At 37.0% G+C, this 16,424-nt stretch overlaps 1 protein-coding gene across 2 annotated transcripts in view; it reads left to right on the top strand.

The window, feature by feature from the left end:
- Window positions 1–16,424, top strand: part of KIDINS220 (kinase D-interacting substrate 220kDa) — an 87,066-nt gene that overhangs the window by 47,052 nt on the left and 23,590 nt on the right. For both annotated transcript variants that reach the window (XM_014956814.1, XM_014956813.1), the window contains one exon: window positions 2,464–2,626. In XM_014956814.1, the coding sequence (XP_014812300.1) occupies window positions 2,464–2,626 (163 nt within the window). The remainder of the gene's footprint in view (window positions 1–2,463; window positions 2,627–16,424) is intronic.

The following is a 16,424-nucleotide window of genomic DNA, read 5'->3' as shown; positions in this document are numbered from 1 at the left end:
ACTAAATACTCATATTTCGTATATTAAGTTAGGCTTGTTATATAAGACAGGATACAATCAGGAAGGTTAATTCAGGAGAACTTCTTGCCACTGGTAAGCAAGGTTATTGGCTCATAAAATAATGAGTAGCGTAATGATTGAAGAGACAGTAAACAGTTCTTCTACCTACGGCTGAGTTGAGGAAAGGACAAATAGTGCTTTTAAAATTTGAAATAGCTACTTGAAAAAAATCTGGTGTTTACTATACAAGCAATTGCAGCTTTTCTGTTGACCCATTAGATATCAGTGATGTCTTTAAGAAGTACCTCTGAGCTCTTACCCTAAGAATTGATCCTAGTTACAGCTTCCTGCATCGCACTTTAGGGAGGGTCTTGGAAGATGACATTAATTCTCTTCTTTACAGCTCCTGTGCTGTAGACCTCTGCCCCTGAAAAAAATGGATTACTTGTTTTTATGCTACTCTTTTAATCTGAGTTCCTGGTTTTATGATAAAGGATCTCACTATATTATGAGTAGTACTACACTGTACGAATGGGGAACAGAGTGAATATTACTCTTTTGAAGGAAAAGAGTTCTGCTCTTGTTTTTTAGTTATTTCAACATTAAACAAACTATCACAAGCTCTGGATTATGTTAATAAAAATAGAATCTCTAAAACTTCTGATTTCAGTATGCCTAATAATATTTGAGTGCTAGGAACAATGCTACCAGCAATAACAGATTATGTTAAATGATCTTTGTCGTTTCTAGAAATATGACCCACATTTTGCTATGATAACATTTAATGCTTAAGTAAAAAATTTTCTTAGTTTTCTAACGAGAGCTGGATCATTTGCTAGAATTTTAGAAAAAAAACTTTCACAGATACAGAAATATCACAGTTGCTTGTGGCCGTGTCAAGGATGGATTCAACAGAAGTGGCACTGAGTTCTGTGTTGGGTGATTGCAGCCATACTGCCTGTGCTGGGTGCAGTTCAGAAATCAGCCTGTCTCTACTGCACAGCACATGGCTGAAGCTAAGAAACCTGCTGCAACCATCTCAGATCTCGCTTCAGGTGTTTGCTTTATCAATAGATGCACAGAGTAGTAACACAGGCCAAAACTGAACTGATTCCTGCTGATGCGCTTGGCTGCAGAAGCCTGTGCAGCAGTATCAATGCTGCATCTACTGCCCAATTCAACACTGCAGTTGTGAGTACTTATTCCAAGCATGTTGCAAGTAGGTGGAGTTGGTTCAGGTCTGGTGCAGTGCCAAAGTGATCGTCTCAGTAGGAATTATGATACCAAGGACACGGTTGTATCTCTCTTGAGCTGAGGTTCACCTCTCTCCAACCAGCCTGGGTAACACCGAGGGGTTGGCTGTCTCTCTGCAGTTCCATTCCCAGTGCTTGCATGGTTTAGTTTGTCCTAATTGCCTTTACTCAGGTTATGAAGAATTAAATGTAAAGGCTTTTCTAAATTAAGTAAAATTACCCGTGGCTTATTTTCCATTCCATTAACTTAATGCTACTATAATTAATAGAATAGGGTTAATATGTCATTAATATGTCATTTTCCCCATTTGCTCCTGCTTTTTCCCTTTTTTAGTGATCATTCGTGTGTGACAACAGACCTAAAATTCTGAGCTAATCTTTTAAATAAATGTGCCATCTCCTAGCATTGTTAAAATTTGTAGCATGAAATGTCTGGTTTTGGCAAATTATAGTGCAAATGTGGAAGTGTAACAAAATCACAAACTGAGCTGTGAAAGCAAACATACAAAAACCCTGCAAGAATACTTTCAGTGTACTATAATCTGGGGTTATATATGATGATTTCATTAAGAGCTTCATGAGCAGAGCCTTCAGGCTGTAAGTTATACATCATCACCAATATTAATAATGCAGTTCTAGAAAACTTGCTGAAACTTGAAATGCATAAACTGTGGCATTAACTTTTTATGTTTTTTGAAATTAACTTTATTTGTAATTTGTACCTTGCCTCATTAAACAGTCTTTTGTTTATAGCTTTGAATTTTACTTTATTGGCTATTGAAGGTGGCAGTTCTAGGCTTGTTTTGACCATATTTCATATGCCAGTGCACAGATGATCTTTCACAGTATTAGCATGATTTTTGTGTTTAGATTGAGAAATTAATTCTGTGTGAAATTCTTGATTGGGTTTCGTTAAAGTATCTTAAGACTGACCTGTAATAGGATGATAGTAACTGGAACTGGAGTTGACAGTTCTGGAGAGTCTCACATTCTGACTGGTATTTGCAGGAAGTTTTATTAGGTTGTGAAATTATATTTTTAGATGTGACTTGAGATGATTTTGAACTTACTGAGCTAAAATATAATACCAGAAAGTTCACAGATCATGTTAAAAGACTTACATAGCTGTTACTTTGAGGGAAAAACAGATATTGTTGAAAAAGGGAAAAAAAATCCTCTGTGTTTTTTCCCTCCTTCACTGCTCTGTTAGGTCGGTTATTGAGAGCTAATCAGATCACGTTCAATTGGGATAGACTGGCCAGTTGGATCAATCTCACAGAGCAGTGGCCGTATAGAACGTCGTGGCTCATACTGCATCTTGAAGAGACTGAAGGTGTTCCTGATCAGCTGACTTTAAAAACCATCTATGAGAGGTAGGTGTTATTCTGGTAATGGTAGGCACTTTCAGTGATTAAAATAGCGATCATTATTAATGATGATTAGAATAACATGGCTTTCAAACGACTACCAAGTTGTAATCTAAAACTCCCACAATCTTACTCTTATGTTAACTTTTGCAAACTTCTAAATGCCTTTCATTGCCATGTACAAAAGTGTGCTCTGTATTAAAACCAAGGAGAATTATACAGCAGTTTTTTTGCAGACAGCTAGCCGTGCTCCTGCCTCTTGATACAATTTTCATCTCTACCTTGGCTAAGCTAGAAGGCTTTTTTTTATCCTAGTTAGAAATCTGAACTAAGCTCTGCAAAAACTGCCTTTACTGGTAAAGACCTATGAAAGTTTGGTGCTTAGCAAGTGTGCTTGAGGCTATGGCACTGCCTTGTGCTGCAGGTAAGGAGTATGAAAGTGAAGCACAACTTTCTCCATTGCTGATAAAAGTTGCTCTCCAACAGAGCTGACTGAATGTTGCAATGGAGAGCAAACGGCCCCTGTGTTGCCAGTGAACATGCCTCTCCAGAACCTGGCTGCTTGGTAGAAAGGATTTTGCATTTCCTCTGAGTGTAAGATACCTGTGAAATCACGGGTAAAGTAATGGAAGTCTTCCTCTCCGTTGTGGGTTCGGATGACTACTGTCACAAGTGTTTGTGTGAACAGGAAAGTACAAGAATTCAGAATTACCAGGGATTTCCTCTCTTTCCAGTATTCTTACTGTAGATATTTCTAACTCATCATTATTTAGATGTGCTGTATGGCAGGTTTCATAATTTTATATTTTCACTATTTATCCAGCAAACTCATTGCGGTCTTTTGATGACTAGCATTGACAGTAATAAATCGCTTTGGAGTGATCAAAGTCCAAAGCTATCTTCCAGACATAACAATGTTTATGTTTTCTGATGAACCGAAGGAGGTACTAAACACCTGAATTGTTGTTATAAATGGGCACTAGTAATTCCAGTATAAACTAATGTTCAATCTGTAGTAAACCAACATGAAAAGAAGGAAAGGACAGTCACAATTGGATGGAATGAATGATGTGGGTTCTGGGTTAGTACAGACACTCGAGCTGTTGATACTCAGTGCCAACTGGAGTGTGTCAGGGTTTATTAGTTCAGGTGTGGAGGAGATTCATGACTCCTGCTGTGCAGTTTTCCTCTTCCTATGTGGAATACAGCCACTTCAGTAGAGTGCCAATTCATAATTGATAGTTACATACATATAAATAAATGCATAGTAGATAAAACTAGGATCTATAATGTGAAGAAACAGTGAAGAACCTTGTACCATATATTGGAAAAGGAAAGATCATGATCTTTTAAGTAAAGCTGTTTGTGTTCTACCTGCAATAGCATGAAGATAAGGAAAAGAAAAAGGGGACCAACATTGAGAATTCTCTCTTTTGCCAAAAATACCTAAAGGATTATTTGATATGAAAATGATAAAGCTGCAAGACTGAGGGCTTTTTTGACTAGTTAACCATATTAAAAAAAAAAAAAAGGGTTCATAGTAATAGCATTGCTGAATGCTCAGGAAGAGAGTTGCTGTCTCTGTCAGCCACTTCTGTTGAACCTCTGTAAGAAACTAAATATATAACTCTGCTGATGTTGTGACAAAGTTGAGATCTCATCTGTCTGGTGATTTGGGTGATCATCTTTACCATATGCTGAATATGAAAAAGTCTGCGAACTCTTCTCTGGTATTATCTAATAATCTAAGAATCCTTTTTTTATCCAAAATAATCCTTTTTGTGTCATTGTTATTCTTTTTATCTACAACTGTTTGAAGTCACTTGGCTTGTATATCTGTTTCTGTATCAGTTCAAAGTAGAGTATTTAGTTCCTCTTTTAAAACTTCAGTTTCTGTTTTTTAGTTTATAGAGCAACTTTCCCTTTTGGAGTCTCATGAATAGATACCAGATTTTGATACTTTTTAGCTTCTGTTCCTGTACTGAGCTTGTGTTACTTCTTCCCTGCCTTTTATCCTGCAAGGATATTTTAAAAAATATTTTGGTACTTTAGAATAGGAACAAGAATATAATTTTCCTAGTATTGAATAGTTTGTGTCAAACTAATTTGTATTGTGCAAATTCTTCTTTGGTTTTTTTTTGCTACGTTTCTGAACTCCTAAGAGTGTGGGGAGAGGGGTTTGCTCGGACATCTCCCTTAGATGAAGGAGCCCTGTAGGTTCTGTGTTAAGTGTAGTTCTACACTGAGTCACGTTCTCCATGCCAGGAGAATGCTTTGATGTTATAGGTACTTTTCCAACTTATATAATATCACACGTTTAAAAAGCCTGTGAATCACTAGGATTCCCTTGCAGTGAGATCTCTCCATTGCCTTTCTCTCAGCTCCTGATTGTGGGGGGCAGAGGGTTGACACCTGTAACAGATCAATCTGTTGTACCTTCAGTCAAAGAGTTAGAGTAGATATTTTGTGTGTGCATTGAGGGTATGACAAGTGGTAATAAAACTGAGGTTGTTTTACTGCTGTGTCTTTGGAGCCAGATTCTAACCAGCTCTTGGTGCTTCAGTGGGAGTGAGCCGTGGTACCCGAGTGTGCGGTGGTGCTGTGCCGGCAGGTGGCGCTAGCAGAATGGCTGTTTGTCCTGCACAGCTCTGACAGCTTTTGCTCTCTTGTTTGTCTTGGCATATTCTGTATTCATATTTAACGTTAGTGATCTTTTTCACTAGGTGGTCTGTTTTTCAGTATTTCGAAGAATAAGCAATACTTTCACTATGTAAAAAAAGTATAGTAAAATTAAAAATCAAGCAGTCACAGAATCACAGAATCGTAGTGGTTGGAAGGGACCTCAGAGATCGAGTCAATCATTAAGAAATGAAATAATACAAATAGTCTGCATAGTCTGCAGTTAATACCTCTCTATGTATGTATTATGATACATGATTTATATGATCATATGCTATTTTGCCCCCATAAGATTCTTGTCTTGTAAGGCCCAGAATTTAATTTTACAAGCTGTAGAGGCAGGCGATATAGTAAAGGGAATGACCATTTTCTGTCACATCTCAGCGCTATCTGTTGCAGTTGAAAAGAATGCAATAGTAAAAATTAAATTAAGACAACTGAAAGGTGCTCTACAACTATGTGAGTCTGTGTGATGCTGGACACGTCACCTCTAATGCCTTTCACTTGAACAGTACGTGTGCCTCTGGGAGGTGGTGTACAGCTTGTGGTTCTGTAGACTGATACTAGTAAATTCCCAGTGTTCAAAGCTATATCTGAAGGTAGTGGGACCTCTGTTTTCAGTTGATGGAGTACTCTGAAAAAGCCTGCATATCTCAATTTGGTTACTAAATAAGTATATCTCTGTATTTCAGTTTGGTTTTTTGTTTCTTTGCTGTGTTTTGTTTTGTTTTTTAAAGGCAAACATATATTCTTATTGTGAAGGATTGCTAGGGAAAGTAAATTTGTGAGTGTTTTTCTATAGATACTCTCGTGAATATGGAAGACTACATTGATGCGTATGAAGCAGTTTTGTCAGAAGTAGTGTATCTTTGCTGTATCATACTATGCAGAGATGGGAAAACCTACTGAATGTAGGACAAAAATGTCTTTATTCTTTTTACTCCCTTAAACTGACTTGCTGTATCGTCTCACCTCTGTTCTTTCACTTCCAGCCTCTCTCTTTGCTGCTCTGGATCTTTGCTTGGTTTACCTTTCCAGTTGGTATACTAAGTAGTACCAGTATTTACTCCTTTGGGTTTGTGTGTTGCCTTTTCGAGTCATCTTTAATCATCAGGATTTTCATGTAGTCTCTCTCTTTGCCAGGCTAAGCTCCTAATTCTGATTTCTCATCTGTTGTGTTCTCTTTCCCCTTTTGTGTTTAGGTTTTTCTGTGGTCAAGCACACTACTGTCATTACCTTCCTCTCCATCCTGGTCTACTTTAATTATTTTTACTATTTCTTTCGTAATTGTGACATACAGTTAATACTCCTCTATATTTATGTTGTGCTGTGTTCCCTTCTGTGTTGCTGTAAAGAGTCTTCCTATTGTCAGTTTTGTGTAATGCCAAAATGGTTTGCAGAAGTTGTAAAAAGTATTTTATTCCACTTGAGGGCTTTAAAACTATAATACGTGGGCTTTCTGTAAATTGCCAAAATGGTTTGCAGAAGTTGTAAAAAGCAAAGTTTTAAAGCCCTCAAGTGCAATAAAATAAAATACATGGGCTTTCTGTAAAGGAAGTTGTAAGAGAATTCAGTTGTCAGATTAAAGCAAGTTGCTGTTGAATATTTGCAACTGATACTTCACAGACTTGTAAATTAGCCAGCTATGGGAATGTGCTCTTGTGAAGACTAAATGAAACATCCGTGACACCGAATGAATGTCAATGCCCAGACCTAAATAAATGACATTCTGGGAAAAGTCACTGTGGCTTTTGTAGAGAGGAGATATGTTTCAAGAAACAGAGTTCTCAGCGGAGTCAATGAACACATGAAGAAGGCAACATGATATTTTTAAATTTAAGAAATTTTAAGCAAGATCTCAACCTAAGAAAATTTAAATGTATTAAAGTTTAAGGTTAGTAACAGGCAAGATTGTCTTAGGAAAATGAAGGAAGTGAAAGATAAGAATAAGAGTCTTGTGAGAAACTCGAAGGTAGTTTCCAAAGATAACCCTTGTGCTCTTTGGCATACCTGTACAGGATCTGATAGGAGAAGATATAATGTGGGGATATAACCAGGACAAGTGTTTCACAGAGGGTTGTAGAAGTAGATATGAGTAAATTGTAGATCAAAGTCATTGTTGATACAGGAATCGTATCACACTCAGGAAAATAATCCCACCTGTAATCCTGCTGATGTCGTAATGGGCTGTAAACCTGAATTGAGGAAAGAAATTCGCAAATCATTGCTGTTTTCTCTGAAAAATTCTATTCAGTGAATTGAGGAAAGAAATTCGCAAATCATTGCTGATTTCTCTAAAAAATATATTCAGTACTCAGCACCAGTTAGAAAATGAAACAATGTCTTTAGGAGTTATTAGCAAAGCAGTGGAAAGAAGGAAGGTACTGTCTTATATAAAACTGTGGTGTTCCTGAATTCTAACCTCTCTGACATTCTAGTCGTCTCTTTTCAAAAAGGTTGTACCAAAGCAGAACAGCTATTAATGAGGATGAGGAGAGCCCTACGCTCTGACATTCTAGTCATCTCTTTTGAAAAAGGTTGTACCAAAGTAGAACAGCTATTAATGAGGATGAAGAGAGCCCTGGTCTCACTTCAAATTTTGCTGTGAATATCAGCACTGTCTGATTTCCCAGTTTTGCTTGAACACTTTCTCCTCTCTTTTTTGGATTCTCAAGTCTTCCTCAGTTTCAGATGTTTGAGTCATTTCTTTCTTTTCCCCCAAGACCTTAGTTTTTCATTTCAGTCTGAGTTTTAGTCATCTGTTGATATTTTCTACTGCCTAAGGCTGTAGATGGCAGGGATTTGATATTGCCACCTTGTTGATTAAAAATCATGCTATTAAAGCTGATTGTATCGAAGGGAATGTCTTCTCGGTCCGTTTTCTCATTAAATTTACTCACTAAATGAGATAATCTGCTGAGCAGATTGGGCCCCTCACTAAAAGGACTTTGAGTTACTGGAACATGTCCAGAGAAGGGCAATGAAGCTGGTGAAAATTCTAGAAAACAAGTCTCACGAGGAACAGCTGAGGGAACTGGGGTTGTTTAGTTCTTTAGTCCTCAAGTTGCACCAGGGAAGGTTTGGATTGGATATTGGGAAAAGGTTCTTTAGTCCTCAAGTTGCACCAGGGAAGATTTGGATTGGACATTGGGAAAAATTTCTTCATCAGAAGGGTTGTCAAGCATTGGAACAGGCTGCCCAAGGAGGTGGTTGTGTCGCCATCCCTGGAGGTATTTAAAAGACATGTAGATGTGGTGCTGAGGGACACAGTTTAGTGGTGCACTCAGTGGAGTCAGTGCTGGGTTAATGGTTGCACTGAGTGATCTTAAAGGTCTTTTCCAACCTGAATGATTGTTGTGCTTGTCAAGCATTGGAACAGGCTGCCCAAGGAGGTGGTTGTGTCGCCATCCCTGGAGGTATTTAAAAGACATGTAGATGTGGTGCTGAGGGACACAGTTTAGTGGTGCACTCAGTGGAGTCAGTGCTGGGTTAATGGTTGCACTGAGTGATCTTAAAGGTCTTTTCCAACCTGCATGATTATTGTGCATGATGTCATGAAGGACAGTCCTACCTGTCATTCTTTGCACAGGCTTTGCTCAAACTAGGGTGCTAAGGGTTTATCAATTCTGTATTGTCCTACCTGTCATTCTTTGCACAGGCTTTGCTCAAACTAGGGTGCTAAGACAGGGTTTATCAATTCTGTATGATCATGTCAGCAAATAGTTGCTGGTCCCTGAATTTCTGTGATGTGGCTATTCTTACGTATTCATTAAAAATACTAGAACATGAGAGCTTGGCTCAGGATAGAAGAAACTCTCATGAGCCCCATGTTCAGATTAGGATCTCCACACTTACTTAATCTGCTTGAAAACATGCTTTTTGGGGAAGCTGAAGGAAACTATGGAAATCAAGAATCTTACATCTTTGATTTGGAAAAAAAAAGAGATCTATCTTCCAGGATGAGAAAGCGGTTGTGCTTTCCTCAGAGTTTTAAGTAACCATTATTTAAAACTTAGCAACGTATAATTGATCCATCACTTGGGCTTAATTTAACCTCTGCAGTAAAGTATTTGTGCACATTCGTATGCGTGCCTACCTATGATGGATGGCAAATTGGATGGCAAAACAAGGTGCCAAAGCAGAGCACACCAAATTTAGAAGACTCACATGATAGCATTCTTCTACTCAGGTTTCTTTTTTTGTGTGTGGGACTAAAAGATCTAAGTCAGCCATAGTTCATTTATTACTTTTTTTAATGCTCTTGCAACTCTTACACCTTTTCCAAAGAATAATTTGTAGAAGACATCTGCTGTGATTTATCAGTAATGGAAAGTGTTGATGTTTCTTCATTTCTAGGTGATGTTTTTCGGTTTCAGCACTGGTATGTGATTTTGCTTTTATCCTGTCTTTTTACTGAAGTTACCCCTTTTTGGAAGCAGCCACAGAAATAGTTATATCTAGTAATGGTCATCAGGATACTAGACAAGTCATCCTCTGTTTCTCATTTTGTTTTTTTTTCCCTTTTTCTTCAGATGAAATGGTAAAAACTAATTTAGTTGTAAGTGGAACAGTAGTTGATTACCGTAGGTTTGAAGTTCTGTAGCGTGGTTTCATTGGTGCTGTGTTTTACTGATAAGTTCAGATATTTTGTGTGATACGTCCATGTGAATCAAATTAGGAAATCACTTTGGCAGGTCAAAACATTTTTCTGTTTCACATACAGTTGAATGTTTCTACTTGTTTACTGCTTCAATTTAAGAAAGTGTATTTACAGCATGCTAAAAATACCACCAAGATATAAATGATATGAAATTATTTTATTAAAGAAATCGATTTCATAAAAAAATCAGAAAATAGTATTCTGTAGCACTAGTAGTAAAATTTATTTTTCCCCATATAAAGGCTCATTTATTTTTATAGCAATTTGATGACACATCTGCTTGCTTTATTCAGCTGAAAAGAAAATGTTGGTTCTTGGTGTTTTGTAAAATTGCTTTGTTAAATTATTTTCGAAATCGTTCAACTTTTAACAAATGACATTTGATACTAACATTGGAAAGCAATTTCAGCTAATTAAGTAGATCCTTCTATAAACCATTGGAACATTAAGATGACAAACTGTTCATTCAGGATTATTTTAATTGGTACAATTATTGTAATTTTGTTGCAATTATGTGTTGAGCTAAAAGCTTTTGTCTAAATCATTTGAGGGTTTTTTGTTAATATACATAAGTAAGAAGAAAAGAAGTAAAATAAAAACTGAAGATAAGCATTATCTGTCTACTTTTTCATTACAGTGCTTTAGACAAGTATCTATTAAATTATTCTTTTAAAAAAATGTGTTACATGTTTTCAGCAAATCTCTACCAATGTTAAAATTGAGCAAGATCATTTGAAATGTAACTTCTCTGGAAGGTTATTATGTTAATTCAGACCTTAGTTTTTCATTTCAGTCTGAGTTTTAGTCATCTGTTGATATTTTCTACTGCCTAAGGCTGTAGATGGCAGGGATTTGATATTGCCACCTTGTTGATTAAAAATCATGCTATTAAAGCTGATTGTATCGAAGGGAATGTCTTCTCGGTCCGTTTTCTCATTAAATTTACTCACTAAATGAGATAATCTGCTGAGCAGATTGGGCCCCTCACTAAAAGGACTTTGAGTTACTGGAACATGTCCAGAGAAGGGCAATGAAGCTGGTGAAAATTCTAGAAAACAAGTCTCACGAGGAACAGCTGAGGGAACTGGGGTTGTTTAGTTCTTTAGTCCTCAAGTTGCACCAGGGAAGATTTGGATTGGACATTGGGAAAAATTTCTTCATCAGAAGGGTTGTCAAGCATTGGAACAGGCTGCCCAAGGAGGTGGTTGTGTCGCCATCCCTGGAGGTATTTAAAAGACATGTAGATGTGGTGCTGAGGGACACAGTTTAGTGGTGCACTCAGTGGAGTCAGTGCTGGGTTAATGGTTGCACTGAGTGATCTTAAAGGTCTTTTCCAACCTGCATGATTATTGTGCATGATGTCATGAAGGACAGTCCTACCTGTCATTCTTTGCACAGGCTTTGCTCAAACTAGGGTGCTAAGACAGGGTTTATCAATTCTGTATTATCATGTCAGCAAATAGTTGCTGGTCCCTGAATTTCTGTGATGTGGCTATTCTTACGTATTCATTAAAAATACTAGAACATGAGAGCTTGGCTCAGGATAGAAGAAACTCTCATGAGCCCCTTGTTCAGATTAGGATCTCCACCCTTACTTAATCTGCTTGAAAACATGCTTTTTGGGGAAGCTGAAGGAAACTATGGAAATCAAGAATCTTACATCTTTGATTTGGAAAAAAAAAAAGAGATGTATCTTCCAGGATGAGAAAGCGGTTGTGCTTTCCTCAGAGTTTTAAGTAACCATTATTTAAAACTTAGCAACGTATAATTGATCCATCACTTGGGCTTAATTTAACCTCTGCAGTAAAGTATTTGTGCACATTCGTATGCGTGCCTACCTATGATGGATGGCAAATTGGATGGCAAAACAAGGTGCCAAAGCAGAGCACACCAAATTTAGAAGACTCACATGATAGCATTCTTCTACTCAGGTTTCTTTTTTTGTGTGTGGGACTAAAAGATCTAAGTCAGCCATAGTTCATTTATTACTTTTTTTAATGCTCTTGCAACTCTTACACCTTTTCCAAAGAATAATTTGTAGAAGACATCTGCTGTGATTTATCAGTAATGGAAAGTGTTGATGTTTCTTCATTTCTAGGTGATGTTTTTCGGTTTCAGCACTGGTATGTGATTTTGCTTTTATCCTGTCTTTTTACTGAAGTTACCCCTTTTTGGAAGCAGCCACAGAAATAGTTATATCTAGTAATGGTCATCAGGATACTAGACAAGTCATCCTCTGTTTCTCATTTTGTTTTTTTTTCCCTTTTTCTTCAGATGAAATGGTAAAAACTAATTTAGTTGTAAGTGGAACAGTAGTTGATTACCGTAGGTTTGAAGTTCTGTAGCGTGGTTTCATTGGTGCTGTGTTTTACTGATAAGTTCAGATATTTTGTGTGATACGTCCATGTGAATCAAATTAGGAAATCACTTTGGCAGGTCAAAACATTTTTCTGTTTCACATACAGTTGAATGTTTCTACTTGTTTACTGCTTCAATTTAAGAAAGTGTATTTACAGCATGCTAAAAATACCACCAAGATATAAATGATATGAAATTATTTTATTAAAGAAATCGATTTCATAAAAAAATCAGAAAATAGTATTCTGTAGCACTAGTAGTAAAATTTATTTTTCCCCATATAAAGGCTCATTTATTTTTATAGCAATTTGATGACACATCTGCTTGCTTTATTCAGCTGAAAAGAAAATGTTGGTTCTTGGTGTTTTGTAAAATTGCTTTGTTAAATTATTTTCGAAATCGTTCAACTTTTAACAAATGACATTTGATACTAACATTGGAAAGCAATTTCAGCTAATTAAGTAGATCCTTCTATAAACCATTGGAACATTAAGATGACAAACTGTTCATTCAGGATTATTTTAATTGGTACAATTATTGTAATTTTGTTGCAATTATGTGTTGAGCTAAAAGCTTTTGTCTAAATCATTTGAGGGTTTTTTGTTAATATACATAAGTAAGAAGAAAAGAAGTAAAATAAAAACTGAAGATAAGCATTATCTGTCTACTTTTTCATTACAGTGCTTTAGACAAGTATCTATTAAATTATTCTTTTAAAAAAATGTGTTACATGTTTTCAGCAAATCTCTACCAATGTTAAAATTGAGCAAGATCATTTGAAATGTAACTTCTCTGGAAGGTTATTATGTTAATTCTGGTTTTGACACTGTTTAAATACCTTTTAATAAAAAGGGTGAAATTAACTTTTGAGGGATTTGTGAGTTGTATAAAATCTATTGATGTATTAATTTAAGAAGTGTAGCTTTTTAGTGATTATAGAAATTAAAAATGAAAAAGCTGTGGAAGGTGCCACATTCATCACTCTGGCTATAATATTCTCTGCAATCGTCTTTTGCCCAGGCCAGGTTTAAATAAATCTCTTCCTTTAAGTAGACAATTTAATATTCTTGTGGACCTCACAGTGATTCATTACTTCTAAATATTTGACCTGCTTTTTGTTTTTGTTTCTTTTTATTTCTTCATACTTCAAACGCAGGACACGTAAAGTTATTATGTTTCTTACGGTGCTAATGGTGTGGTCTCAATGTGAAAAGGCAGTGCACCGGTAGAGGAGTAGGTGGTTGTTGCCCAGGCTGTCTGCTAAATAAACTGACATGGGACAGCGTGTAAAAGAGAAGTAGAGAGTACCAGAGGGCATGACAAATACGAAGGAAGCTCACATGAAAATGAGAGAAAAAGGATTGGAGCAAAAGCTCCAAGACAGAGGAGTATTTTTGGCTTTTTTTTGATTACCTTTGTAATACGGAATAATAAGTAATTTATTAAAAATACTTTCCAGATTACTTTAAATGCTTACAGTATAGTTAATGTGCATTAATGACATCTCTCAAAATTGCTCCTGTGTATATTTCAAATCCCTCCAAGCACCGCTGATTGCTACTAATTCAAGGTAGAATGCAGGAGTCCTAATTTTAACAACACTAAAAAATTTCAGAAAAGAATTTTTTTTTTTACCTAAGTCTATTAATGAGACTTCTGTACTTTTTGGGGAATTGAGATAAATTGAGAAACAAAATTGGAGATTATGGCGCTTTGTGTCTGCTGAACTTTTTTGTCAAAAGTGGAATATTTATTCAAAACCTGAGAGTGTGGGAAAACATTGTGAGATAAGATGATAAACTGGAAATGCGACTCTTGGCTAAATACTTTTAGTGGCCCATATCTGGGCCACAATAAGTGTGATGTAACCTTTCTCTCAGGGTAAAAGAGGAGATAAAATACTTGCTTCGTATTCAGAGAAGACTTGTGTCTCATATTGCTGTAACAGCAGCAGTAGCATGGACTATCAAGTTCTTTGGAAGCTGATGCTCTAGTATTCCTTGCAGCAACTTTCTCGTATGCCCATACAATAAATTTGCCTTGTTAGATCAATTCTGTCGTAAGAAGCTGCTTCAGAGGGGCAGGGTAAGGAACAGATGAGGTAATCCAAATGCTCTGTTAAGGAAGCAATGTGTCTTTTATCAGAGCAGTCTGATGCCAGGTTACCCAGCTGCACCATATCAGAGCTGGCCTTGAGCACAGACAGTGAAACCCCTGGCTGGGGACTAGGAGAAGAGGGGTTAGAGCCTGTTGGTGTGCTCTGGGACCTGACACCCAACCAAACAGGGCCTGCGGGCACAGCACGGCACTCACTGTGGATGAAGGTGGTTGATGCTGCTGCCATTTTACCACCACCTGATTGGGTGGTGAAGGACCACATCCTCTGGTGGCAACCATCTCCTGCAGTGAATAGGTGGGCTGTGTCAGGTGTAGCCCAAGAGCCCATCTCAGCCATGCTGGCAGCAGTCAGTGCTGGACACACTCTTGGACCATGGTGGTTATTTTCCTAGTCAGTCATGGAAGTGCAAGGTGAACATAAACTACAAAAAGATTTGGAGCAAATTTGCAGTCTCTTGAATGGAAGATAAGGTGATGTACCTGGGTGTACTTGTAGTAAATTATGTTTATTTGAGGAAGAAAACAGAAATAGTCCATCATTGTTGGAATATAACTTAATCCACACTGAAAGTATTTTTTCATTTTAGTTGTACATGGAAAGGGCACGTGCGGAATAATGGAATGAATTTTTAGGTTCTCTTCTGTCAATGTAATTTTCTGTTTTGGGCTCATTCCTTTTAAATTCAAGTAGTTTCTCATGGAAACAGGTACTCTCTAACACTGACAGGTTTTGATGTTTCTGATTTAAAGAATGATTCTTCTGCCTCAGGAAAATCTAGCCCCCAAAAGAGAATAGGGTCTTCACAGTGCTCTATTTTTAGAGCTGTGTGCTTACATTTTAGAAGAAGTGCTTTACATGCTAACCTTTTAATTTTTATCTGAGAAGTACAGGCACATGTGATTCCTGTGGCTCTTTGCCAGAAGATTATCATTTACATAAATATTTCTTTCAAAGGCGTAGTTTAAGACATTGAGCTCAGGAGGTTGGAATAGAGACTTCAATCTGCGCACCAGCAGTGGGCTATTGGCTTCTGAACAGGAGCTTTGTTCATCGTATTCAGAACACTGTTCACATTCAGACTTAAGTAGAGCTGGCATTAAAATTCGGCTAATTTGTTTCATGTGATTCATCAGCTGTGTGTTTTATTTAAATCTATGTCACATTCTCTTCTGGCTTTTTATTTTGTAGATTTAAGTGTTGAAGTAGGCCACTCTTTAACTCTTCAATCCCTGACTTAAAAAGTGACTTAATTTGCGTTTTGCCACTGTTGAACTCGTCTAGAATACTCCCAGTAAATATATACAGCTAAAGTGGCTTAGTGGGTTTGGTTTTTTACATTTTTGGTTTGAATAAAAACATACACATAGTCATAGATTTATATAAGGCAAAATAGAAGAACCTAAGGTACTAGCTAAATATTAGTGTAAAATATACACTTCTCGGATTCTGTGGAATATACAAGTTTTACTTTGATACTGCCAATGTTGTGGGTTTTTTTTTTCTTTTGACAACTCACTCCTAGAGGTGAGGACCATTTTTAGCTCTTATTAGATTTCTTTAAATGCTGTTGGAGAGTGAACTGTTTCCATTTTTTGAAACTATAACCTACTTCTGGATGTCGGGCTTCTCTTCTGACAGAAGCACCACTTTTTATTTTCCCAAGGCTGGAGCCTGTGAAGCCTTAACATGCACTGAGCTTCTCTAACGTGGATAATCCCACTGCCAGCTGGACGTCTGCTCCTAATGATTTACAGGATCAGAACCTTTGTTAGAATAGGCTACACTTGTTTTTATGCTTTATATTTGTTACATTTTCCTGTGTTGTAGAAGTAATATCTCACTGTGAATGCAGTTATTCATAGATACTGCTTATGACAGCATGATATGGGAGTAGCCTCCATCTGTTAGGTACATGGGCCATTCAAATGTTTTCTGGTAAAATGTATAGGAATTCTACTTTTAGTATGGGGCAAGACTGTCCCAAAAGA

The sequence above is a fragment of the Calidris pugnax genome, unplaced genomic scaffold (assembly GCF_001431845.1).
Source record: "Calidris pugnax isolate Ruff unplaced genomic scaffold, ASM143184v1 scaffold171, whole genome shotgun sequence".
Lineage (NCBI taxonomy): Eukaryota > Metazoa > Chordata > Aves > Charadriiformes > Scolopacidae > Calidris > Calidris pugnax.
This window is presented reverse-complemented; position numbering and strand designations above follow the sequence as displayed.